This window comes from Aureococcus anophagefferens (assembly GCF_000186865.1).
Source record: "Aureococcus anophagefferens unplaced genomic scaffold AURANscaffold_24, whole genome shotgun sequence".
NCBI classification, from domain to species: Eukaryota; class Pelagophyceae; order Pelagomonadales; family Pelagomonadaceae; genus Aureococcus; species Aureococcus anophagefferens.
The window spans coordinates 355,209-380,795 of record NW_008705584.1 but is presented as its reverse complement, the minus strand read 5'-3'; the positions used below and the strand labels follow the sequence as shown (position 1 = coordinate 380,795).

The following is a 25,587-nucleotide window of genomic DNA, read 5'->3' as shown; positions in this document are numbered from 1 at the left end:
CCGCGACTGCATTTTGGGCCGAGGGAGGGCCGGCCAAGCTGCCGCTGCTGCGCGCCGCCCACAGGCACGCGCAGTTCCACCTCGACTACGAGGACACCTCCTCTGGCGTATCGTCCGACGACGGCTGCAGGGGCTCGGCCGCGACGAGTCGCGCCACGCTGCGCGCCGCCCGCGCGCGCACGCGTGCTCGAATTCGCTCCACTCGGGGCCACGCGCCTTAAAGCCGACGCACGCGACGCGCCGCCCTTTCTAATCATCGGAAAGGCGCCTCTGCGTGCCGCATTGGGACCGGCACGGCGCGCGGTGGCTCGACGCGGAGCCGGGAGACCATAGAGGGATCGGCGTACTCCGCAAATACCGGTATATACCGGGTATTTACCATACCGACGGTATATACCGGCATATACCCGTCCCGCTTTGTCCATACCGGGTATTTGAGCATCCATACGCCGAGATCAGCGCCATGTCCCCGGTCCACGACCTGGCGCTCATCGCGACCCTCGACTCGGCCCCGGGCCTGCCGCCGAAGCCGTCGAACGCGCAACGAGCCCTCATCGACACGGGCGCACAGGCATCAGACACGCGACTGCGCCGCGTCGGCCTGCGCCGCGAGCCGTCCGGGGCGCCCGGCGAGCCCTCCGGCTTCCGCGGCTACAGCGGCGCGGTCATGAAGAACCTCGGAGTTTACACGACGCCGGTCAAGAGCGCGGGCGTAAGTTCGAGATCAAGAGCGACAACGACGCCTCGGTCAAGGGGTCGCCGCCGATCCTGAGCTGAGGCGCGCTCCGCGCGCAGGGCATGAGCTTCGACCGGGACTTCAGCGTCATGGTCACGCCCGAGGGGCAGCGCGTACCGCTCATGCACTACCAAAACCTCATCCTCATAGACATCGAACTGAGCGAGGGCGAGCCCGAGACGGCCACGCCCGAACCGGCGCCGTCGCTCCCCGACAACGCGACGCCGCGCGTCTCGCGCGGCCTCGCGGCGGGCTCCTTCCTCGCCGCAGCCCTCGCCGTCGCGGTCGTCAGCCTGGATGCCGTGATCGAGCCCACCCGAGGGCTCCGGCAGCGCGAGTGCTTCGAGGCCTTCGCCGGGTGCGGCGCCATGGCCGACGCCTTCCGCGCCGACGGCGGCGTCGTCGCTGGCATGCTCGAGCGCGACCCGGCCAAGCTGCCGCTGCTGCGCGCCGCCCACAGGCACGCGCAGTTCCACCTCGACTACGAGGACACGTCCTGGGCTTCGTTCTCAGGTCGAACGGCGCGCTGCGCGTCGTGCTCGGCGGTCCGCCGTGTCAACCCGTGGCACCTACCGGCAAGCGGCTCGGGATCGGCGACCCTCGCAGCGCCGCGCTGCTGGGCTTCGTCAACATCGTCAGGCGCCTGCAGCCACACATGGCTGTCCTCGAGGACACTTGCAAATACTACGGGCTTCCGGTTCCCCGCCGTTCACAAGTGCGCCGCGTGCCGCGTCTCAAACTTGACGCGCGCGCGCACGTACCACACGTCGCGCGGAGCCGAGACGAGCCACCGCGTCACGTTCGAGTTCGACCTCCATGGGCCGGTCGCGACACAGTCGGTCGACGGCGCCATATACCTCCTCGTCGGCGTCACACAGACGCGCGCCGGCCACTACGTTTACGCCGCCGGCCAGCGCCGCAAGTCCGACTTCGTCGGCGACGACGACGTCTCGTCGACGTTCCGCGCGCACGCGTCGTTGAAATCCCGCGGGATTGAGATCGGCACAGCCGTCTTCGACTTCGGCGGCGAATTCAACTCCGTCGCCGCGGAGGCCATGCTAGCCCAGCTCGGCGTCGCCTACCGCCCGCGCGCGAGCGACTAGCACGTCGACCGCGTCGAGTCGGAGCACCGCCGAATCTACGAGGGCATGCGTCCCGCCATGCTCACGTCCGGGGCCCCCGCGAACCTCTGGCTCGACTGCGCGCTCGACAGGTGCGACAAGTCGAACTGCCTCGCGCGGGACGGCGTCACGCCGCACGAGGCGCTCTTTTAGAGCGTCCCCGACATCTCGGCGCTCGTCCCGTTCTACCCTCACATAGCCATCTACGACAACATGGGCCACGACTCCCGGCACGACTCGCGCGGGATCGCGGCCCGGTACCTCGGCGCGCAGCGGCACATGGGCGTCGGCACGGTCCGCGCCAAGGTCGACCGCGCCTACCGCAACGCGCGCACGTTCTCGTACATCGGCCCGCCGCACGGCACCCTCGACAAGGCGCGCATGGTGGTTAGCCTGCCACCGCCGAACGTCGTTGGGCCGCCAGAGCCGCCGCTCCCCGGCGCGCAGCCCCCGCTCGTCCCCGCCGTCCCCGCCGCGGGAGCGGGGGAGCCCGGTGACGGAGCGGGGGAGCCCCCGAAGGTCGCGGACGACCCCCCGACGCCCAAACGCGACCGGTCCAGACCGGCACGCTATGACCCGCGGTCCGGCGTCGCCGACGGACACTGGTCGACCGCGGCCGCGGCTCACGCCGTCGCGGAAAAGCTGCCGGCGACGCCCCACGGCGCCATGCCGCTCATGAGCGCCGAGCTCCTCGCCGGCGAGATTAGCGACGAAGTGCCCAAGGCACACCGCGTCAACGCGACGCGCAACCATAGACAATGCTTGGCGTATCGTCCGACGACGGCGTCCATATTGGGCCAGTACAGTCTCTGTTTTTAGTCTTGAAGGGTACTATCTTGGCCCGCATGCTCCATCGTACTGGACCCGTGGTATGCACGTGATTCTAAGTCTAAATTGGGCGGTGCTAACTAAAGCTGCGCTTCTCTCTGATCTCAGTGTGGGTGTTAGGGCTCCTCTAGACAGAGCTTCTAGTTCTAGGGAACTGTGTCTGCCGAATAAGCAGATTCTGAGGATTCCAGTTTTGGTAGGTGGGATTTTGCAGTAACCCTCCTGCCGCCCGGTTGGGCTTCCATTACCGTCGAGATTACCAGAAAACCATGCCCAGTGAACCGTTGAACTCTAGCCGGTCGCCCGACCCCCGGACTAGGAATGTTACTAGACGCAGGGGTGGAGCCGACATGCCGCGTCGGTGACGTAATTTCCGGACCGCGTGAGGGGGATGGCGTGCGGTCCATCGTGCGACAATTCGCAAAAGATATATTTTGGTCGCATATCTTATATTATTCACGCGTTTAGAGCAACTCGGTGCAAGCTGCTCCCAGGCTCGCCATGGAAAAACGTGCGATGCGAAGCTCTGCGGGCTGCGCGCTGCTACCGGCGGATGCGGCGCCTGCGCGAAAGAGGCAGAAGAAGCTGTCGGAAGCAGAGCTCGGCAAGAGGAAGAAGAAGAACCGGAAGCGCGGTGAAAAAGTTAGGTGCACAGTCTGCCAAGAGGTATGCACAAACAACTTTAATCACTCCCATGCTGATCTGAGATGAGTGCTCTGAGAATGGGGTGAGGTAGTGGTGGTGGTGGTGGGGGTGGTACCCCTGGGGCCGCTGGAGACCACTCGAATCCACCGGAAATATGCTCGTTTTGGCTCTATCGACCAGTTTTGATCTCGAGCTTGTGCAAACTGGTGGTTTTGATGCTCGATCATAAATTTCGACTGTGTGGAGGTCATGGCCGAGCAGCCCTCCAGCTGCCGATCGGCCAGAACGGGTGGTTCACAGGCTTCGTTGACCCCATGTTGCAGCTGTCTTGACCACTCATTTTGAGCAAGTCGCGACTCCAGGGTGGGTGAGGTAGTGGTGCTGGGTGGGCGGTTCACGATACGAGGGATGGTTCCGTATCCGCTAATCAATGGCTCACGACGACGGAGAGCTCGTCTAGATGTGGAACTTTTGGGTCTAGATGTGGAACCAAGGGTTGAACCCAAGGCCTTGATTCCAGCTCGTCGGAGGCGGCATGTGGCGTCATGGCCCGAAACACGCCGCGTTGCGTCAGTGCCTTGGCGATCTGTGGGTTCGGAAGTGGCCGTGGAGCCGCGGCGTAGCGGCGACGCGCCCTGAGCCGAAGGCGGGCTGCCAGAGGCATCTGCGAGGCTGCCACGGGCTGTACCAGACCTCCGGGCAGCCCCAGCGACTTCGCCGGCGAGCGTGCCGGCGTGCGCGGCGTGTACTAGGATGGTGTTGGCGGGAGGGCAGGCGCCGGAGAGCGACGGCGCGACGCCGAGCACCACGGTCGGCGGCGCGGAGGCCGCGGCGACTCAGTCCGCGGCGGCCGCCGCGGAGGCCCTGGCGACGCGCGCGAGTGCAAGAGCTCCGGCCGCGCCAGCCGCGCCGCGCCGCATGGACGCCGCGCCGTGCCGCGCGTAGGGCTTCGCGCCAGCCCTGCGACTCGCCGGCGCATCATCCCGCGCTCCGCTGTCGCGCCGCGCCCAAAGCTTGTCGCGCTGGCGCGGCTCGTGGGCCAGTCGAGCTGCGCGGCTCGCGCCGCTTCGCGCTTCGCGCCAGCCCCGCCGCTCGACTGGCGCTCGCACGAGCTCCGGCCGCGTTGGCCGCGGCGCCGCGGCGCATGGGCCAGGCGCGCCGCGCGCCGCGGTCGCTTCGCGCCCGGCCAGCCTGAGCCCCACCTCCCAATTGAGCCGCCCCCGGCATGCCGCCCCGGCGCGCGGCGCGGCCCGGGTAACATGGGCTTGTTGTTCGTCGTCTGGGCCTGCCTAAACCGGGTCGCGGCGCTCCGCGCCGTGACGCGTCTTGACGCCCCGGGCCCTGCAAAAAGGTTTGCTGCCCCGGCAAGCCCTCACAATACCCGTCTTGTGCGGCGTGCCGCCGCTTCGCGGCGGCCGATTTTTTTTTGTACGCTCCCCCGTATCGTGCACAAGCCTGCTGGGTGGGGTGGTTCACTGCTGGCCTCCATGGCCAGGGTCCCACACGTTTCACTCAATCAGCGCAATGCGCGCATTTATGCTAATGATTTCGATGCTACCGTCCATCGCTGCGCTCTCGCTAAAGCCCAAACGAGGGTGGCAGGTCGTAACGATGCGTCACTCGCGACCGAGTTATGTGCCCGGGGAGATCGCCGACCCAGGATACGTGCGCATCTTCGACACCACGCTTCGCGATGGAGAGCAATCCCCGGGCGCGACATTAACTTCGTATGAATCTAGCGTTTTTTCTAAGCTACCCTATTCTAGTTAATTTGCTCGCAGGTCCGAGAAGTTAGATATTGCCAAACAACTGGCAAACTTACAAGTCGATGTTATCGAGGCTGGGTTCCCGATAGCATCACCTGATGATTTCAATGCCGTGCAACAGATCGCCAGGATTGTCGGTAATAACGTTGATGAGTTCGGCTATGTACCGGTGATATGCGGGCTGTCTCGAGCAAACCTGCGGGATATTGAATGCGCTTGGGATGCAGTCAAAAGCGCAAGACTGCCACGTGTACACACGTTCATTGCCACATCTAAGATTCATATGGAAACAAAATTATGCAAGACGCCCGATGAAGTTCTGCGGATTGCCGTTGATGCAGTCACGTTTGCACGATCTCTTGGCTGTGACGACATTGAGTTTTCGCCTGAAGATGCTGGGCGCAGTGATGTGCTATCTGTGTCCCTGTGTACTGTTTACGATGACGCCACGATGTAGGTTAATTTCCTAGTCCGCGTACTTGAGGCCGTGGTCGACGCGGGTGCAACAACGCAAAACACAGCGCAAGTTTCCTAGTAGTTGTACAACATCGTCAATAAATAGGCTCAACATTCCAGATACAACAGGATGGAATACGCCATGGGAGTTTGGGGAACTCATTGCCACATTGCGGGCGCGGCTTGGCATTCGTGCAGAACGTGTGGTATTTTCCACACATTGTCAGAATGATCTTGGTCTCGCATCTGCCAATTCGTAAGTATAGTTCACTCCTGAATGTCTCTACTACTTTCTTACATTGGTAGGTTGGCAGGTGCTTACAGGGGTGCAAGGCAGATCGAATGTACTATAAACGGCATTGGCGAGCGCGCTGGAAATGCAGCTCTTGAAGAAGTTGTCATGGCCCTCCACTTGCGAGGCACCTCGGTCGCAGCTTTTGCAGACGGACCGCACCTGCGCACTGGTATCAATCCGACCTTCATCACGCCATGCTCGCGGATGGTGTCTGAGTACACAGGTATGGCTATCCAACCGCATAAAGCAATTGTTGGGGCAAATGCGTTTCGGCACGAGTCTGGTATACACCAAGATGGCATGATTAAAAATAAGGCGACTTATGAGATAATGACTCCTGAATCAATCGGTCTGGCTCGTGGGCAGGCTGAATCGGGTGCGGGTATCGTACTCGGAAAGCACAGTGGTCGCAACGCTGTTTCGACTCGTCTTATTGAACTCGGCTACGAAAATATTGTCAAGGACCAGTCCAAGCTCGAAGCTATCTTCACTCGTTTCAAGCATGTGGCGGAGCGCAAAAAGGGAGGCCTTGATGACGACGAGCTTGAAGCGCTCATCTCAGATGAGGCCTATCAAAATCTGCGTGCGCTTTGGACTTTAATTGGTGCTCAGGTCACCACGGGCTCTGGAGTGATTCCATCTGCTACTGTTAGTATGCAAGGCCCCGATGGCGTGACGCGCCATTCCGCTGTCACTGGCTCGGGACCAGTGGATGCAGTGTACAAAGCAATTGATACGCTTACAGACGTGAAAGTAAATCTAGAGACATACAGTCTTGAGTCCGTCAATGCCGGCATTGATGCCATGGCCACTACCAAAGTTATAATCAAGCCACTGACTGGAACGCAGCTGGAGTCAGCTGCTGTTCACAGTCAATCGGGGGCCACAACAAATAGGCGCTTTTCTGGGTCTGGTACCGACACAGATATTGTGATTTCCTCTGCGCGTGCCTACGTTGCCGCAGTGAACAAACTTCTCAACTGGAATCTTCGCAACTCACTTCCTGGAAGTGGAAGTGTAGCGCTTCAACAGATGGCAGGAGGCTACGAGGCTGCCAAATAAAGCTACAAAATATACAGTACGAACGATCCTGTTGTCGTGGGTAGCCTCAGACCATGTGCCAAGATCTCTCGGGAGAATGACACTGACAATATCCGTCCCAGATTTGACTTTGCTCGAGTATTCAGAAAAATCTTGATTAATCCGAGCGGACTCAACCCTAGAACACGCGATGTTTTCCAGTTGTGAGGGCTGGATACGGACCAATGACTCACGTGAACCCCTTGGTGAGAGTCATGTGACTGAACCGATGTAGTCAGTCGACTCCGCCTGGCACAATGTCGATGTCACTGTCAAGCATCCGTTGCGGCCGCAGCCGTCGGCCACGCGCCCGACCCTGGGTGCCGCCTCCAGGGGTCGCCCCAGCCCACGGGCGGGGAATTTGGCGCGCTGTAGTTTGGACTTTAGTTTGGGCCCGGGGCCCGGCGCGCTGTAGTCTGGGCCCCGGGGCCTCGACGCCTGAGTAAGCCCCCTAGCTGCCGGCGTAGTGTTGTCGCCGAGGGCGCCCCAGTATGGCCGCTCGCAGTGCTTACGCTTGCCGACCCGAACCAGCGACCCCACACTCTCTAACCACCACGGCCGATCGTGAGATATTGATGCGTCGTTGAACTAAGCCGTCAACGCTTACTTGGGCGATGTCCGAGTCCAGATCAGGGGGCGGGGCACACCAAGTAGGTGATACATACGGAGCGAGCCCCGGTCAAAAAATCCCGGGACTCCTCTATATGGACAGTGAGGAGGACGTAGACGCCGCCGGGGAGTACCTGAATTCCTTCCAGCGCACTGCAGCGGCGGTGGGTGACTTTGTGAATGCGGTCGTCACAGGCCCAGCCAGGCCAAAATCCGCGATGTCACTTTCCGCGACGAATCGGGACGAACCCCGTACGCCTGAATACATTCCGGAGGCTCTGAATTCATTTTCGACGCCCTTGGTACCGTGTAAGACGACCTCGCGGAAGCGCGCGCGTGCGCGCGCGGCCGAAAATCCCAAAAAAATAAAATAAAATACACCGTCGACGAGCTGCGGTGCGGCCCCGGTGCCGCCGCCTTTCCTGACGGAACGCCCGGGGACGTGTCCGGGCGCCGGGCCGTGGTCAAGGGCAGCTGATTGTGGTCACAGGCGTCTAAAATGCGAAGTTTGTCATCTTCGGCATCTTGATGAATTTTTAGCCATCTTTTTACGACGGGCTGGCTGCCTCGACGCGCTGCGGCGCCCCTCGGCGCCCGAAGGCGCCGCGTCTTGCGCCACTCGCACAAGCTGCCGCGTGGCTGCCCGATCCCCAGGCCATCATGTGACGCCACGAAGACGGTCGCACGGGCCGCTACTTCTTAGCTTGCTTTGTCTAGGAGCGCGGCGGCGGCGCATGTCAGCGTCACGCCGCTTATTTTGCCGCGCGACCGCGGAAGGTTGCGAACGAGATCTGCCGAAATCTTCGGGGTACCCGGGTTGACCATGACGACGAGCGACGGCCCGAGCGACACACAGCTGTCGCCGCAGCCCTACAAGTGTTTCGACGCACGCAATGCAAGTGTTTGCCCGCCGCCGATACTGCTCGATACGTTCACTGCAACTGTCTACGAGTGTTTCGTGAGCTCTAGTTAGTGTTTGTAACACTTGGCTACAGCTCTGCTACCCACCCCGGGAGCGACCAAATTTGATGGTTTGGCTGCAAAAGGACCAATTTGGTTGAAAATCTAAAATTCTCTATTGACCGGTGCTTGATTCAATAATTGTGATTACTAATCCTGTCCGGACGTGTGAGCGAAATATGCCCAGTGAGAGCGTCAAGGTAGTCGTTCGAGTGCGTCCGCTCTCTCGAAAGGAGCAGCAAGATGGGCATGTCGCGACAACTGTAGCCGAGGAGGCGCGGGGCACCATTACTTGTACCAACCCGAAGGCCGATGCGTCCGACCCACCCAAATCATTTACTTTTGATGCGGTTTTTGCAGCAAATTGTACACAGAAGTCCATCTACGACAAGTGCGGTGCTACGGTTGTCGAGGCTGTGCTTAATGGTTACAACGGAACTATATTCGCATACGGTCAGACGGGGGCAGGAAAAACTTTCACCATGGAAGGCGTCCCCGACCCACCTGAACTCCGTGGTATTATTCCCAACGCTTTCCAACATATCTTCGATAAGGTTGCTGTTGCTGAGGAGCATCAGCACTTCCTTGTGCGTGCATCCTACCTCGAAATTTACAATGAAGAGATTCGTGATCTTTTGTTTCCGCGCGTGTCTGACAATTTCACCAACAACTAATGACTAGTCTATGTCTCAACGTAGTGCAAGTACTACATAGGTCAAAAGAACCGAAGAACCGATTAGATTTAAAAGAAAATGTAGACTCTGGCGTTTATGTGAAGGATCTTACCTCGTTTGTGGTGAAATCATCGCATGAAATTGATCAAGTAATGCAGGCAGGCAAGAAGAATAGATCAGTGGGCGCGACGCTTATGAATGCTGGTTCTTCGAGATCTCACGCCATCTTCACCATCATCGTGGAGTGCGCAGAGGTGGATGAAAAACGCGGTGAGCACATACACGTGGGCAAATTAAATCTCGTTGACCTGGCTGGCTCGGAACGTCAAGCGAAAACAGGGGCCACCGGCGATCGGCTGAAGGAAGCAACAAAGATAAACCTGTCCCTGTCTGCACTAGGGAACGTCATTTCGGCTCTAGTAGATGGTAAGTCGCAGCATATTCCATATCGTGATTCGAAGTTGACTCGTCTACTACAAGATTCATTGGGCGGAAACACAAAGACTGTGATGTGTGCCAATTGCGGTCCGGCGGGCTATAACTTCGATGAGACCATTTCCACACTCCGGTATGCAAATCGTGCAAAGAACATCAAGAACAAGCCAAAAATCAACGAGGACCCGAAAGATGCTATGCTGCGCGAATTTCAAGATGAAATCAAACGGCTCAAGGAGCAACTAGCTAGTCAGGGGGTGGATAGCTTTGGCTATGGCACCGGTGAGGGTAAGATAGTCACTGAGCAACGAGTGGTAGAGAAGGTCATTGAGGTCGAGAAGATTGTTGAAGTACAAGGAGCAGCGACAGAAGAGGAACTTGCCGAGCTCAAGGCAGCAGCTAACAAAGAGACCGAACAAATGCGTCGTCAAGCCGAAGCTGAGATGAAGGAGGTGTTGGATTCCCAGACTCGCACCACGAAAGAAAGAGAAAAGTTGAAGCAGAAGCTCGATGCAGAAGCAGATCGTGCAGCGCACTCGGAGAAGCAGCGCCTCACTCTTGAAAAGAAGTTGCAGTCAATGCAGGAAAAGCTCATGCAGGGTGGTAAGCTCCTAGACAAGGCGGCGAAGCAGGAAGCCATGTTGCGTCGCGCTCAGCTCGAACTGGAGGAGCGGAAAGAGCAGGAGCAGGCTCTCGCACGTCAGGTTCGAGCCAAGGAGGAAGATATTTTTGCGCTCGAGGAGAAATATGCTACGAAGCAGGACGAAGCCGATGACAAAACCCGAAAGCTCAAGAAGCTCTGGCAGCGGCTTCAGACGTGCCAGGGCGAAACGCATGATGTGCAGGAGGAGTTTCAGCGCGAACGTGAGGACATGCTGGACACAATTCGCCAACTCTCCCGGCAGCTCAAGTTGAAAGAGCTACTGATGAACAACTTCGTGCCTCCTGAAGAAGAACGAAAGTTTGAGCGCCATGCAACTTGGAACGAAGAGGAGGATACTTGGGCAATCCGAGGGGTCGAATTTGCCGGCAACAGCCGAAAGCCGAAAGTCAGTGCCTCCTGGCGCCCTGGTTCAGCAATGGGCCGTGTGCGTGACCGCCCAGATGCAGATGAAAGTGCAGCAGGCAAAATTTCTTTGAATGGTATACCGAATCCATACCAGCACTATAATAACGACGATATGGAGAAACATCCTGCCAACGGGAACGATGGCGAAGACAGGCCTCGATCGAAAACAAGACCCAAATCGGGACGCCCAACCCGGAGGCGCACCGTGGATGCTTAGGCGAGCGCTAATGACGCATTTCCTTCAGTCACAATGCGACTGCCTAACTCGTATGCTGGATGGAATCAGAAGGTTGACCAGAGGACAACCGCCCGCCCCTCAGGGGGCACAGGACAGCCGCCCGTCCCCCCAGGGGGGAGCGCGAGTCTGCTCTGTGACATGCCGCGTGCGTCGGAGCTCTTACGTACGCCCTAGGGGCCTTTGAAGGTTTAGCTCGCCGGTGTGTTAAGGCAATGCCCGGTGTCAAGGGCCCTCCGGGATTGGAGGCCCCTCCAACAAATACTGAGCAGATGACAAAACACACCCTCCCGCCTGACGGCAGCGGAGTCTAGCTCGGGCGATCGGCCTGGGCAGCATCGGGGCAGCCCAGCCCGCGGGAAATTCGACGCGTTCTAGTTTGGGGGCCGCCCGCCCCCCCGGCGCCCGAGTAAAGCCCCAAAGCCGCCGACCAAGATCAATTGTCGGGGGCGTTTCGGGTTCCCTGGGCTCATATGCAGAACTAACCCCTGGCGGAATAAACTTCACAATCTATGATGAACTTTGGGACATTGATGGCTCGGAGCGCACAGCTAATATTGATCTTGTCTTTCGGGCCCCACTTGACCTCGACAATCATATGTCCATCTCTCCTTCTTCTTGCGACTTGTATGGTGATAGACATCACAGCGGTCCGTTCATAACTTAAAAAAACTGCGTTGAAAAATAAAGTACCGCGTTTTTTACGTAAATTACGCGGGTTCCTGGGCCGCGTTTATTATGGCGTATATATACCGCGTTTTTTTGCGCGTGTTTTCCAACCAAGGGGGGGTAGTCTTTCGGCAAAACCCCGTCTTTAGCTGCTGCGGAGCCCGCAGTCATCTTACAGCGGTGCTAACCACTTCCTGGGGTGCGCATAGATGAGCGTTGCAGTCAAGCGCTGTACACTTTTTGGCGTCTTTGCACTTTTTGGCGTCTTTAGTTCAATACGGATCTGGTATTAGAGGGACATGTGGCTGGGACTAGCGAATTTAGGGCACGTCTCTTGGGCACTCACCAAAGGGGCCATGGGGCCTAGGGCGTGACCGAATGGCGCCCGCCTTCAGTGTGTCGTTCGAGGCTCTAAGAGCGGGGTATACTGCGTCATCCATGAGGGGCGTAATACAGCGTCGAAGCGAATTGTAGATCTTCGGGTAAAGCTGCTCCTCGCGCGAGAGGAGCTTCTTCACGCGGGCGCGTTCTTTTGGCTCCTCGAAGCACGCAGGACAGTTTTCGTTGATGATCGGCAACTGGGCTTCCATGGCGAAGCTCTTCATCATATGCTCACGAGCGTAAACGAGCGGCCGAATAACAGTAACACCGCGGTCCGCAATGTATTTGGAACGCATCGTTCGCAGTTGCCCGTTATGAAAGGCTCCCATGATGAAGGACTCAGCCAGATCGTCAAGATGCTGTGCCAGCGCGAGAATATTGTACCCTTCACGAGAAGCACAGGTATAGAGCGCGCCTCGCTTCATGCGCGCGCAATAGGAGCAGAGACTTGAGGGTTTGACGGTATTTGCATAGTCGATGATGTGATCTTTAAGATAAAAGTACCTGACACCGAGGGCCTTGACATATGGTATCAGAGGTGAAGGGTCAAAGCTAGAGGTCATTGGGTCAACAGTTGCACATGCTAATTCGAATCTAATTGGGGCACGTTTCTGCAAGTCAAGCAATATATGCAGTAATGATAAAGAGTCCTTACCACCAGAAAGGCCAAGAAGGACTTTATCACCTTCCTTAATCATGGTCCAGTCTCTAATAGCCTCGCCGACAACACGCATGAGCTTCTTTGGCGGTGCTATTGCCTTGACAAGGTTCGGAATTACGGGGGGTTGGCTTGGAGTAGGATGTTGACTAACTGTGTGTGTTATATCGATGTTTATCGTGTGGGGCTTGACCGCTCCGCGGAGGGCCTTCTTCCTCTCTTCTGGGCCGAGCCTCTTGGGTCCAAAGAGAACACCCTCAACTCTGAAGGGAATCTCATATTGCCCCAAGGGTGGTGGTCTGATTGGGCCTCGTGGATCACCCGCAGGATCCCAAGTGAATGTGTTACAGAGATCCATTTGAGACGCCGCGTTCTTTGCCGTGACAAACCACCTCAAAGGTTCAAACTCGTCGTCATCGCAAATTATCTTCTCATTGCTACACAGCTTCAGAATACGCTCACCTTCCCGGAGTAAAAATTCAAAATCTGGCTTACCACGGCGATTGGTCGGTAGGACAGGAGTGAGCGGAGATTGGCTCACATCGAACCTACTTAGCCAACGTCGAGCGTCACCGAGTGGCTTCGAGAACCTGGCCCGGTGCCGCCACTCGCCCGTCTTGGGCTCGGCTCTGTAGATGGGCAATGCCCGCCAGCCCATATCGACAACAATAGCGACTGCTCTCAGTACGTAATCAATCTCTTCCTCGCTGGCCCAAGCACCGCCACCTGGCAGGCTAATCCTACTAAACCCGGGCCTTAATAGCTCACGATCAGGTGTCTTGGTTAGTAAAGCCGTTTGTAGGGCATCTGACGCACCCTTGGATAATCCAAGAAGTTCGTGAGCATAAGGACCTGCGCACTGGCAGCCACCGCGACTCTGGACTCCAAAGAGATCATTCAGTAGCTGACAAACAAAATTGTAATGCAGCCAACCAGGGCCGGCGCGAACCAAGAAGCTCAAAATTGGCACCGCGGAAGTTGCGACTGTCGTATGGCCAAGAACGACGAGACTCTTGGGATTTTTTACCAAACTATAAAGCTTCTTGATTGAAGTGCCGCGATCCCAAGGCACCTTTTGATTAAAATACAACTTTTGTTCGCAGTCTATGGCCCGTGCAATCGAGATGCAAAGCGCTGCACGACAAGCTCCAACTATGTCGGGCGTCCCTCCCTGCTCACGCTCAACACGATTCGAAAGAAATCTGTGCCCATCTTCGGTTGCAAAAAAAACTGTACCCCCCCCGGGTCGACTCGGAGATCGATCTCTTCTTATCAGTTCCTTTCGCACTACAAGAATTCCTGGAGCACTAATGCCGCCCAAGAGTTTGTGGCACGAAAAGTAGAGTGCGTCTGCAGAGGCACCTTCGTGGTGCATCGATGGGGATCCGTGTGCAGCTGCGGTCGCATAGTCCCAACAACTTAAAGCACCATGTTTCTTGAGCAGATGCGTGACCGAACTTACATTCGTCTTTGCACCTGTCACGTTTGACACCGCACAAAATGCGCCGATGACGAGACGATCTCTAACGCCCGGTCTAGTCAGGCGAATTTCCAAATCATCGAGGTCCAAGCCGTCGTCTCTGTTCCCGAGAACGGTCTCTACTGTTGCACCTGCCTCACGCCATGGCAAGAGGTTGCTGTGGTGCTCGTATGGTCCGACAAGCACGAGCACATCACGAGCTTCGCGCACGCCAAGAATTGACACAAGTTGATTGACCGCGGAAGTAGTTCCCGCTCCACAAAATAAGACAACATCAGACGCCGCCTTGCCTGTTGTTCTAGCGTTGCAAAATTCACCTACTACTTGTCGTGCTTCGGCCACGAACGAAGAACTCTGTGCCCCACATGCTGATGCGGCCGTGTGCGTGTTCCCATACAGAGGTAAAACCTGATTACTCAAAAAGAGCTCTACATGTCGTAAAGCGCGAGCTGATGCCGTCCAATCAGCATATACGAGTGGTTTGCACCCGAACGGTGTATTCAATGGTTCGAAACGACCGATCTGCTCCGCAAGGACGGTTTCGGCCACTGACCCACCAAGCGTCGCTGTCTTAAAAACTTCATCAACTGTGTTTAACGCAAAATAGCGAGCGCCGATTTCCTCGTCCAGATTTGATGACATGACTCGGTCGTCGCACTTCAAACTTCGAACGATGATTTGTTAAGGCGTTTCCCTCCGCTCGGCCGTCGGGCCAAGATATGTGGAGGGGGGCGCAAGAGGTAGCGGCACCAAAGAACAACCTAGCAAGGAAAAACCAGCATCTCGCGGAATTTTGATCGATGTCCACTACGCAATTACAGCTACGACTGTATTCCTCCACTTGCCTTCGTATCTCCCAACCTCTCCCACTAGCCTGAGTGAGCTACTGTGCTCCGCTCCAGGACCCTACCGCAGGCTAAGCAGAACACGGGTCGCTTGGGCCCGTTGGCTCCGAAGCGAGCTGGGTTCATCGCGTACAGCTAGACAAAACTCAAGGATTATTTCCTGACTCTTCCTCAACTTACCCTCAAGTTCTACTTCAACCTACCCTCAAGGTCTACCTTCCTCTAGGACCATAGGCTCAGCCTACTGAGCCTACTGCCACCCTGACTGACCTTCCCCACTGAGGAGGCTCTCCTCCCTTTTCTCTTGGAGGCTCTCCTCCCTTCTCTCTTTCCTTTCCTATCCCAAAGTACTGAGATCCTCCCTCCCTGGCGCTAACGCCAGTAGGTCAGTCCACGTAACTCTCGCAGCTGCCCCTGCGAGGGTTATGGGCCCACAGGTCGTATAACTCCAGCGAGAGTTACGGATCTGGCTCCTTGGCTCAACCACTCGACTCGCGCATTTTAGCAGCTGAGTCCCTCGAGTAAACCTCGAGTGTGGTCGAGTGTTCTTTCCACCGTTTATGGTAAAAGAACAACAAGTCGAGCAGGACTGACATTTCAATTGATAGGCGGACCCCTCAGACAGTGTGCGAAACGAATAATATAAACGAATTGTCCCACGGCCGTTGGGGGGAAGTGTCACCGCACATTGAAGATATATCATCCGATTCCCGACCCGAACCAACGACCCCAACCTCTCAAAACGCCTCAGGTGATATGTTTAGCGCGCTAACTTGACAGCGCGGCCTGGCCGGGGCCATAAGTCACCAATTTTGCCTCAATTTGCGTTCCGGCGTGACCCCCGCGCGCGCGGTGGACGGAGGACCTCTATGAGGACCTCCCGCCGGGCGACCGCGAAACAATATTTAATATTTCTATGGCCGCGGCTAGCCCTATGGTCGTTTCGCACACTGAGGGCAGACCAGAGAAAAACATTACGTATTTCTACCGTTAACCGAAATCGAAGTATGGCTGATGGAGCGCCGCCCAGGCCGACAGATGCACCGGTGGGCTGTGCCCTGCGGGCCGTGGGCCGTGCCGATTTTGGCCGGGGCAAAAAAAAACGCCGCCGGCGTCGGGAAGGGATTAAAGCGGCGCGTACTTGCGCGACCATTGGCGGTATAGGCGCACCGCAGGAGCATTAGGATTTAAATAGTACTCCCAGGAAAACCGAAGCCGAGCGCCTCCAAAGTACTGGACTTCTCGAGCAGGTAAACCTCGCTCTAGTCCTGAGGAGCACTCGCCATCGAATGTACCGGGAAAGTCGCTAACAAAGCTAGCCGAGCTCAGCGGCAACTAAAAAGGGCCTCGGACCATGCATAGATTCGTTCTCCTCATGGCGGCAGGGCAGCACCACCAGGCTGCTTCCACGTCCCGGAGTTTACTATCTCGCTATTATGACCAAATCCCCGACTGTGGCTATGGTTTGGCTACATTGCGGCAGGAAGTTGGAGCCGCCGGACTACCTCGCTCTCCAGCGCCCCTGGGATATGGCAAAGGCACTTCCGACGGTGCGGCGGAGCTTGTAGGCCGCAGAAGCGGGTGGCGGGGCGGCGAGATTAGCGCGACTCGCGACGGCTAGAGGGGCATCTGTTATAAAAAAGTCCTGGAGTATATGCTCTCGAGCAGCAAAGCGGCAGCGCGCCGAATTATCTTTGCGTCTGTCGTTATCTAGCTTGGAGATGCACTCTTGATCGAGCCGGGCCATTTGATGCCCCCACTTAAACATGAATCGGCGTTTACACCAGCCTTGTATAGTCCGGGTTGCCTTCGTCCGCCGCAGAAGCTCGACTTGCCCGATGGAGCTCATCTTAAAGGTGTCTAGCATGATGGCAGATTGTGAAACACGATGTGTATAGGACTGGGCAAGACATGCCAATTTATTTTGTTTCGCCACGTTAGTCTTCCGTGGATCTGTGCATGGCTGGGAGTGTTGCCAAGACTCATGGCATTCTGCATCGGCGTTAATTGGTTCCGAGGGTAATATCGTCGTTGGAGAAAGGAGCAAAACTCTTTTCAGCGCAGGTGACTGCGTTTGATGCTGGGTGCTAGTAGCATGAGGTCCGCTCCAGTCCTTGTGCGGGTGTGTTCTGTATTTCTCTGCCATGTGGGCTTCAAGTGAACCTCGTTCATTCAGGGTACGTGCTAAGATTGCCTGCTCATTGGCCTTTGCGTCGAGGCGCTGCTCAAGACGCATGCGCATGAGAGCTGGAACTTGCTGGAGCGCACGGTCTTTGGACTTAGTCAGCTGGATTGTCGCCTGCATTGCGCTCACCATTCTTTTTCTCTCATCTAGTGAACTTTGGGGAAGCGTCACTATGCGTAGTGTAAAACTATACTCCTTGTCGAATATATCAGTCAATGAGCTTGCGATTGGCTGTGTACTCTCGCGTGATCGCGCTCCTAGGCCACTCTTGAAAACAACAGAGACAGTGTCGTCCACAATTGAACTGAGCTCATGGCCATTGGAAACTTGTCTGAAGCTATTCAGCTTCTCAGTACCTTCCGGTTTACCAGCGACATCGGTGCGGGGTACGCGTAACTCACAGCAATCTTTTTTTCTTGAGGATACATATAGTTCCTCCTGCTGGAGTACAATGTCATCTTCGTGCATGATATGGGTGCCAATTGTCGCGTGGGGATGTTTTCGATGAAGAATGACCCATCGAGCACTTGCACGCGCTCCAACTGCGCTTGCCCCCCCACACGGCACCGCGACAAGACGGCCAACGGTCTCGCGAATGCGGCCACCTACAGGCTGGGTAATCGGACCTTGGGCAAGAGTCTCAGCTGCACGTCGTGCTATGCGACGCTCTCTAGCGAAGGAAGACGAGTATGCCTCCCAATCCGGGCCGGTCTGTTGCTCTCCACCATGGTTGGGTGCACCTCTGCTTGCCTCAGCAATGTCACCAACGATGGCATTCCACTCAGCACCGACATCGTGAGGCATAGCTGATGTACCAAGCAGCTCGTAGCGGGAGCACTGGAGCCATACTTGGTCTCCATATCTTATCGCCCCAACATCTCCTAAGTCCATCATGTTCCATAAAGTAAGAAGGCACGGTGGTGTAGGCCGTATGGCAACTGCATCAACCCGGCCGTGCTGGTTAAGGCCCATATATCCACCATGATTTGCCTGCAAGGCGATTGCGGACCCATAGTACACGACAGCGCCCTTAGGATGATTCAGTGGTGGCGTCTGTGGACTATTTTGCGGGATAGTTGCCGAAACAAGGTGCTTTGAAATCGCAAGTGCCATCTCATTCTTAGCCTCGAGCATCTTGTGGTGGCTCGTCGCGAGTGCCGGCGCCATCGGTTCTTGTGTGCGACATGCATCGGCTACTCCGAGGGCCAGGGCCGATGCCGATGTCTTCAGTGATGTCAGTGCATCTTCATGCAACTGATGGCCCCGGAGATGTTTGTTGAGGCGCTCCTCCATAAAGTTCTGTCGCCCCTGCCGCATCTTTCTCGCTATCTTGCGGATTGCAGGTGAGAAAAGCGCGTGCATCATCAGGCTTCGCCCCCCGATGGCCTGATTTGCCTCGCGGCCAAAGATGGGTCCGCCGTTTATGGCCTCTAACTCCGCGCGACTCTCGTGCGACGTATCCAGCAGTGGCTGCCCCCAACGTAATTTCTGCAAATGTTTCTGCGAGGACTTCACGAGGTGCTTGATTTCCAGCTCCGACATCTTCGCCGGTAATATTAGAGAGGTTCAGTGTTCCCTTGCTTATTCTTTGGCTGTCCTGTCATAAGCCGGGGACCCTGGCCATAGTGATTGGCGCCGTTTGGGATGCACGGGTACCGAGGAAATCGCAAGGGCCCTGAAGGCCGATAGCGACCTTCACTCTCATATTTGATCACCAGCCATTTCCGTCCACTTGGCCGTTCGTATCTCCCACTAGCCTGAGCTAAAGGAAGCAAGTAAAATCCTCCCTCAAAGGGAGGTTGAGCTCAGTTTCAATTAAAGATGCCAGAATGAAGGCCGACGGACCGTGCTTGGATGGCGCAGCCACCTCAGCGGGGATGGAGGAGGGTAGGGCAGGGCGGGTGCTTCATTTGTGCCGAAGGAGGGTGGTGGGCGGGCCAAAAATATAAGCCGCGCCACCCCGGACCCCGGGGACTCGGAAGCGGCGAGCTGGGAGAGGACCACCACAACCAGCAGTTTTATTTAGCTGGATGATGATAGGTATGTCGGTATGGATCGGCGCAGCCGACTTTGGCTATGCTCATGCTATACTATGCTGGTGCTTCATACTAGCATACTCGGATTCTAACATGATGTACGGGACTTAGATTCCGACGGCTTTACAAACTGCGGGATCCCTATTGTTTTGGGTTTAGTGGCCTATTTTTCTGGGTTTAGTGCCGGGAACTGCGCTTCTGGGTTTAGTGACCTGGAAACTGCGTTTCTGGGTTTTAGAGTGCGTTTTTGAGTTTACAACAACAAGGTGGGATTTTGGGTTTTGGGGCCCCGGAAGTGTGCGCGCGCGCGCGCGCGCCGCGTCATCAGTCCATCTGCGACAGGGCCTCGCCGCCCTTGGCCTTTTTGGGCCGGCCGCGCTTGCGCACGTCGCCGATGCGGTCGATGCGGTAGATCGCGGGGACGGTCATTTCGCCTTGGGAGATCGCCCATGCCAACGAGTGCTTGCACTTGCCGTAGTGCCAGAAGTTGTGGCAGCTGCACTGCCAGCGGACGCCCGCGAAGGGCTTCGCCTCCGTCGGCGTCAGCGGCGCGAGGTGGTAGGCCTTCTTCATGACGCCGCGGAGGGAGTCGAAGTCGTCGAGGCCGTCGAGCTCGCGGTTCGGCGGCGGGGCGCTCCGCCCCCGCCGCGGCGGGCGGCGCGGCCGGGGCCGCGAGCGTGTGCCAGAGTTGGGTCGCGGCGTTGTAGCGCTCGAGCCGCACGTCGCCCGCGCCGGGCGGCGGCGCCTCGGCCGCCGCCTCGCGCGCGGCCGCGGCCTCGGCGTGGAAGCGCGGGGGCTCGTGCTCGGCGGCGGCCTCGGCCGCGAGCGTCGCGATCCCCGCCATACCACGGCGTTGCTGTCGCCGCTCAGCGGAGCCGTGTTTGAATATCCTAAACCCAAAAAGTCATCGTGACCGATCACTAAACCCAGGAGGTCCGTTCGCCGGTCACTAAACCCAGAAACGCAGTTCCCGGCACTAAACCCAGAAAAATAGGCCACTAATCCCAGAAAAATATTTTCTCCAAACTGCGGCGTTCAACAAAACACTAAGTTAGCAGGCTCAGCGCAATTACATTAAATGTGGGGCGAGCATTGAGCTCACATCCCGCCCTAGGTAGCTCGCTAGGCAGCTTTACTCCCTGGTTCCGGCGCGCTTTGAGGCCAATGCGTCAAAGCGGCCTGTGTCCACCTTAGCATGCGGGGGGGTCCTGGAGCGGAGTACGGTCAATGCGGCGCTCAGGTCGGCAGTGGGCGAAATAGTCCCGGGCAAGCGCGAATTCAGTTCCGTTGGAATTCTCTTGTCCAACTAAGCTGGGCCCTCGCCGGTTGCCCCCCATCGCCATCCACGAGCTGCTCCGACGCGGACTAAGCTGGTCGCTTCCGACCTGTGGTTTCCCCCAACATATTCGCTGTGGCCGAGGCCCAAACCTTTCCAAACTCATAAGCATCAATTGCTTTTTCGGAGCGAAGCGCAAAGGCGAAGCGCTGAAGAAACTTGGCTCCAAACCCCTTTCATATCCTAGGAATGGTCCGCGCGGGGCGCTCACAACAGCCTTGCGCGGCAGCATTTGGCGAGGCCAATACTCAAGGGCGCCAAAATCCCTCGCCATGTCGAACTTCCCGGGGGCGACACCAAGAGATGCAGATCCGCTTATTGGTCGCATAAGGATGTCTGGTCGCCCCAAACTTTCGTGCAAATGCACCGGAAGCCACGAATTGGCTTTGCGAAACTTGCTCAAGGGGGACTTGGAGAGGGCTCTTCTTTCTCACCTGCGGCCTCCACCACGGCGCCTCTCCTCTTCGCGATTACGCTTGGAAGGCGGACGGTCATTGCTACTTTGAGCGGTAACGGAACGATTACGTTTTGGCTCTAGACTTGTGTCATCGTTGCGTGTGCGCTTTGGATGCTGATCCAATCGCTGCGTGGAGGACTTCGGCTTTGTAAACCCTGAAGGCGACGGGGGGGGCTTGGTGCTTGGCAGAGGGCTTTCGGCGTACTTTTTGCGGTCGCTGACACGTTCAGCTGCGCGCCCATGCACGTGCGTGAGAGTGTCGATTCGGTTGCGGTGAGGCACTGAGGTTGAGACATCAAGTTCATCTCGATTGCTGCGAACACCCCGTGAGCCCGCATTTCTTGTAGTTTTGGAATCAGTCATGGTAGTAGCACGGATAGAGCGGCTTTGCACACCTTGGAGATTCGTCTGACCTACCGCGCTTGGGTTAGATCGCATCAAGACATCGGGCAATGCTTCAGTGCTGCCGCATGTAAGAGATAAAGTATGCTCCTTAGCATACGATTCCTTCTGGATGCTTGAGCTTCTAGCGCCTCGGTTGCCCGAAGGAGCGAGCATTGATGAGTCCATGTCATATTTGAGTGGAATCAGCGATGACGGAGTTGAAGCAGCTGCTTCTGTAGGTCCGGTCTGACTGGGGTCCGAGACAGCCGAGCTGGACTTGTTCCTGTCGGGGGAGGCTTGTTTTGTGGCAGTCGAATCAGCTTGGCGTTTGCTAGGAACATTAACATTTTGGGATTTGGGGTTGGGCACGTCACGCTTGCTAACAACATCATCAAATAAAGAATCTTTCCGTTTCTTGAGGAGTGTGTGGTAGCGCTGGGCCATGGCTTGGACATCTTTCATATCTTCTTGCTTCCTGATGATGTCTAGCTTGTCCATCAAAAGGGCATTCACACGTTTGCGGGCAGGGTAAACGCCGTCAAGTTTGATGAGGACAAGAAGACAGGCTCGACCATGATCCTCATACTGGTCGAGACAATGAAGGGCAATCTTGGTGATCTTGTCATACCATTTAAAAAACACCGTACAGTACTGTTCGTACGAGCAGCGCGCAGGAGAGCCGATAGCAACAGAGAAGCCCGGCTTTGAGGCTGCTTCCTTCTCATAGAGGTGTTTATCAAAGCGCCAGCGCTTTAATGGCTCAAAGGTTGCCTTGAGGAATATGCCAAGACAGCCGGCCTCATGATCTGTTGCACAATACACAACAGGAAAGACATCTTTGACGACTCTATCATAGTACTGGAGGCTGCTGAAATTGGGCGTCTCTATCGTGTGGAGCTTATGAAAAAAGCTTGCACAGAAGAGAGAATCTTCTGGTGTAATAGTGATACGTGGCATTACACAATGTTGTAGCACAGACTCTGAGATGGAGCGACGTTGGTCTTCGGCCTGTGACGTGCAAAAGCTGATGCCTAGCAACCGTAAGAATTGCCTCTCAAATATGAAGTTGCTTTCTCGAAATGCTTCTCGGATTTAAATGACCACCGAAAAACTCCCCCTCAATTTTGAAGTTGTTTTGCCCGAATGTATGAAGATGCTTCTCTGGTCAAAACAACCGAACCGAGGAGCGTGTCACGTTTAGACTGGAGTTCGCTAAGAACCTGCTTGCAGTGATCTTTTTGTGCAGCCAGCTCTGATGAAAGTGCTTCAACTGTTCCGAGATAACGTGCCATTTCCTTCTTGCGCTTCTCTGGTTCCTCAACTTCACGCTGTGTATTATTATATTTTGCCCGAAGGAGAGTGATTTGCGCGTCATAGGCCTTGGTAGGTACTTTTATGTCGTAAAGGGATAGCGACCAAAATGTTAGGTAGAACTGAATCGTAATTGCTTCCCAGTCGTGTGCCGGCGATACAGCAAGCATGGCAGCATTCATTGTTTCGTCGTCTGGGTCCCACCTCCTGAGATGACCACCATCTGGTCCGCGCGCGATCTTTGCTGTTATATCGAGCTGATTCTTCGCGGCATTTCGTCGGGCTGCTGCTGCTGCAGCCATCAACGGCCGTGCGGCATGAAAAGCGACCTGCGGCTCGACGCACATCGCCTAGAGAAAGGAAACATGTTTGATCAACACAAAGTAATTGATGTATGAATAGGGGACGGAGAACAGACCGAAATCTACACTCGGGACAGTACACCACAGAGAGTCTGTAGGTCGGGCAAAAGCTCAAGGTATGAGTGCTTTTCTTGGGTACCGAGGTTGGTCGGACGCTCAGTTGAGCGCGCGAGAAACTCAACTAGCTGAACCAAAACCCGCTGGCATCGGTCAAAGAGCTGCCCGAGCTGTTTAACATGATCCATTTCTCCCTTGAATAGCGCATACCCGCGCTGCCTAATATCACATCATCGGTGATGATCAAACGATGGAACGACACAGAGCGTGACTGGGCGACTAAAGCAAGCATTGGTGCAGCCTTGTCTGGTGTGCACAAAGCATCTTGCAGACGTGAAATAGCACGTTTGGATGCTTTCTCGAAAGCGAATATTTCACGACGGAGTACCTCGCCGCCCGCAAGACCGCCAAGCTGAGCGTCAGATATGTCTTCGAGCACTTCGCAACCACCCATGCGCGCCAGAAGTTCATTGAAGACAAGTAGCTCGTGAGAGCCACCTGCCTTGAGGCGAAGCAGAAGAAAATCGATGAGACACCGAAGCTCAGTTTGTGGGTAAACGCGATAAAATACACCGGTAAAATTAGCGAGATACTGAAACCAATGAGAAATATGGATACCATTATCCTGTAATTTATGACGGGACGTATCTGCAAGGTGAAGTGGAAGCATATATGAGAGGACGTCCAGCGCCAGGGGCGTCATGAAGCCGAAGGACTCTATGATTGGCTGAATCATATTATCATAGGATTCTATCTGTGAGAGGATGATATGGAAGACAACAAAAGGATTCGAGTGAGCTGTTTTTGCCAACGCACGTCCCACATGTTTGGCATTTTTTTTTTCATTTGCAACACGCTTCAGCGCCTGTCTCGCGTCATGGCCCGCCTCGCACTCAGCTCGCGCGACCTCAAAGTGTTTCAAGCCGATCGCAGTGCGATCAACACCGCGACCACGCCAAGCTTTGTAAAGTAAATGGCGCTCGCAGTACGGAAGACACCTCGTCGCTGCCCATACCTCGAGCACGCAGCCAGGGTTGCCCGGCATAAGTGATAGTGTGGGTAGCAAGACGTGCTCTAGAAGCCGTCTTGCGACCAATGATTCGTCAGTTCCACGCCAGCACGGCTGGAGCAAGTGCTTGAGGACACGTGCAAGCTTGGTCACGAGTGACGCGTCAAATGCTGTGTAGACGTGAAGGTGATAGCAAAGCGGCTCCAGGACCAAGAGAAGCTGCGGCAACAATGCTATATCTGATTGTTCAAGTCGCCGCGTGTATCGTGGATTCACGGCTTTGACTAAATCAGAACTTCGAATCGCTCCTGACCAGCGCGATGCAACACCAAACGACCGTGGAGAAAACACGATGTATACAGGTTCTAGCACAAAATGTGCTAGGCTATAGAGCGCTTGCTGACATCCGGGATAGCTACCAGGAAGCGCACCTCCTCGCTCCATGCGTGAAAGAAGGGGTTCAGCAAGATGCCAACGTTGATCCCACAAGAGGGCTTCCACGATACCAAAAATCTGAGTCGATACGTCGTTTGAATCTTCATGTACCTTCGATGCAGCATGAATTCTGCTGCGCTGCATGCCCAGATCAGATTTTTCTCCAGAGCCACCAAGCGAGATGACACCAAAGCAGCCTGCTTCTTTGTCTGTCTGTTCACCAAACTGTTTCGCATCATCTGCAAGGGTTCCCAATGATGGGGCAAGATGCGGCAGGAGCGCTTCAATGCTTATCACATTCGCACTAAGAAGCATAACTGCAAGACGACAAAGAGATCGTGGCGTGGCCGATTGTTTGTGATAGTGCTGAAATTTGAAACCCAGAATGTGTGGAAATGATTCATTCAGCGAGAGTTGCTGAGCAAGGTTGAGATGGGCCTCAATAACTTCAGAGGAGCTGCCGCAGTCGCGCTCGAGAGACTCAAGCACTATGTCCAAAACGCGATTTGGGTCTAGATCGAAGCCTCCAATAAGAGCTCGAAGTGTCTGTGCGGCCCCCATCAAAGATGTGCCCCTCCGGAGCCGTGAAAGCCTATGCGCAAAAAATATCTTGCACGCTACCTGATAAACTGATGGCACACGTGAAGGCCGTTTAAAAAACATGAAATGCGCTGGCGCTAGCATTGTCGTAACCTATGGCGGTCTTCATCTAGTGAAGTCGCGCGAACCCTTCCCGAACTCAAATCCAAGGCACGGGGCGTAACCTTTGAGTATCCTTCGCTCTCTTCGTGCAACAAATTATACTTGCGTTGCCTGTATACTAGATCCGTGTTCAATTTTTTCATCCGCTTCACGAAAGTAACCGTGTTTATCAGACCCGCCAATCCCAAAAGTTCCTCGTCGAGGAGCCTTATAAAAGTCATCGGCCTAATTAAATTGATTAGGGGGCTCCAAGTCCTGCAACACGGCGGAGGTACGGAATTACACAAGCTAATTCGAGCTCCTGTACCAGCGCTGCTAGGTAACGCCGTGCTGACTCGATCTTAAGTGATCCGATTTGCACCTGCGCGGTT

The 25,587-nt window shown here is 56.0% G+C and overlaps 6 protein-coding genes across 6 annotated transcripts in view; 2 read left to right on the top strand and 4 right to left on the bottom strand.

The window, feature by feature from the left end:
- Positions 1-684: 684 nt before the first annotated feature.
- On the bottom strand, positions 685-2,610 carry AURANDRAFT_66626 (hypothetical protein; the record flags this gene model as incomplete). The annotated part of the gene is made up of 4 exons (XM_009041835.1): positions 685-1,232; positions 1,310-1,379; positions 1,498-1,748; positions 1,905-2,610. The coding sequence occupies 4 exons, from the start codon at positions 2,608-2,610 to the stop codon at positions 685-687; spliced, it is 1,575 nt and encodes a 524-aa protein (XP_009040083.1).
- A 2,227-nt stretch (positions 2,611-4,837) lies between these two features.
- AURANDRAFT_38625 (hypothetical protein) lies at positions 4,838-7,387 on the top strand (the record flags this gene model as incomplete). The annotated part of the gene is made up of 5 exons (XM_009041864.1): positions 4,838-5,057; positions 5,112-5,505; positions 5,554-5,606; positions 5,659-5,808; positions 5,859-7,387. The coding sequence occupies 5 exons, from the start codon at positions 4,855-4,857 to the stop codon at positions 6,907-6,909; spliced, it is 1,851 nt and encodes a 616-aa protein (XP_009040112.1).
- Positions 7,388-8,675: 1,288 nt separating this feature from the next.
- AURANDRAFT_54797 (hypothetical protein) lies at positions 8,676-11,132 on the top strand (the record flags this gene model as incomplete). The annotated part of the gene is made up of 2 exons (XM_009041865.1): positions 8,676-9,133; positions 9,211-11,132. The coding sequence occupies 2 exons, from the start codon at positions 8,676-8,678 to the stop codon at positions 10,889-10,891; spliced, it is 2,139 nt and encodes a 712-aa protein (XP_009040113.1).
- A 723-nt stretch (positions 11,133-11,855) lies between these two features.
- AURANDRAFT_38620 (hypothetical protein) lies at positions 11,856-14,888 on the bottom strand (the record flags this gene model as incomplete). Its single annotated transcript, XM_009041834.1, has 1 exon — positions 11,856-14,888. The coding sequence occupies one exon, from the start codon at positions 14,737-14,739 to the stop codon at positions 11,899-11,901; it is 2,841 nt and encodes a 946-aa protein (XP_009040082.1).
- Positions 14,889-16,364: 1,476 nt separating this feature from the next.
- Positions 16,365-18,868, bottom strand: AURANDRAFT_72315 (hypothetical protein; the record flags this gene model as incomplete). The annotated part of the gene is made up of 4 exons (XM_009041833.1): positions 16,365-16,895; positions 17,106-17,241; positions 17,299-17,732; positions 17,754-18,868. The coding sequence occupies 4 exons, from the start codon at positions 18,667-18,669 to the stop codon at positions 16,444-16,446; spliced, it is 1,938 nt and encodes a 645-aa protein (XP_009040081.1).
- Positions 18,869-19,251: 383 nt separating this feature from the next.
- The window catches only part of AURANDRAFT_72314 (hypothetical protein), a gene marked incomplete at both ends in the record, with an annotated part of 7,843 nt that continues 1,507 nt past the window's right edge, over positions 19,252-25,587 (bottom strand). The window contains 9 exons of the mRNA XM_009041832.1: positions 19,252-19,326; positions 19,666-20,053; positions 20,934-21,369; positions 21,592-22,348; positions 22,561-23,001; positions 23,094-23,289; positions 23,343-25,106; positions 25,176-25,207; positions 25,243-25,441. Of these exons, the coding sequence (XP_009040080.1) occupies positions 19,252-19,326; positions 19,666-20,053; positions 20,934-21,369; positions 21,592-22,348; positions 22,561-23,001; positions 23,094-23,289; positions 23,343-25,106; positions 25,176-25,207; positions 25,243-25,441 (4,288 nt within the window). The remainder of the gene's footprint in view (positions 19,327-19,665; positions 20,054-20,933; positions 21,370-21,591; positions 22,349-22,560; positions 23,002-23,093; positions 23,290-23,342; positions 25,107-25,175; positions 25,208-25,242; positions 25,442-25,587) is intronic.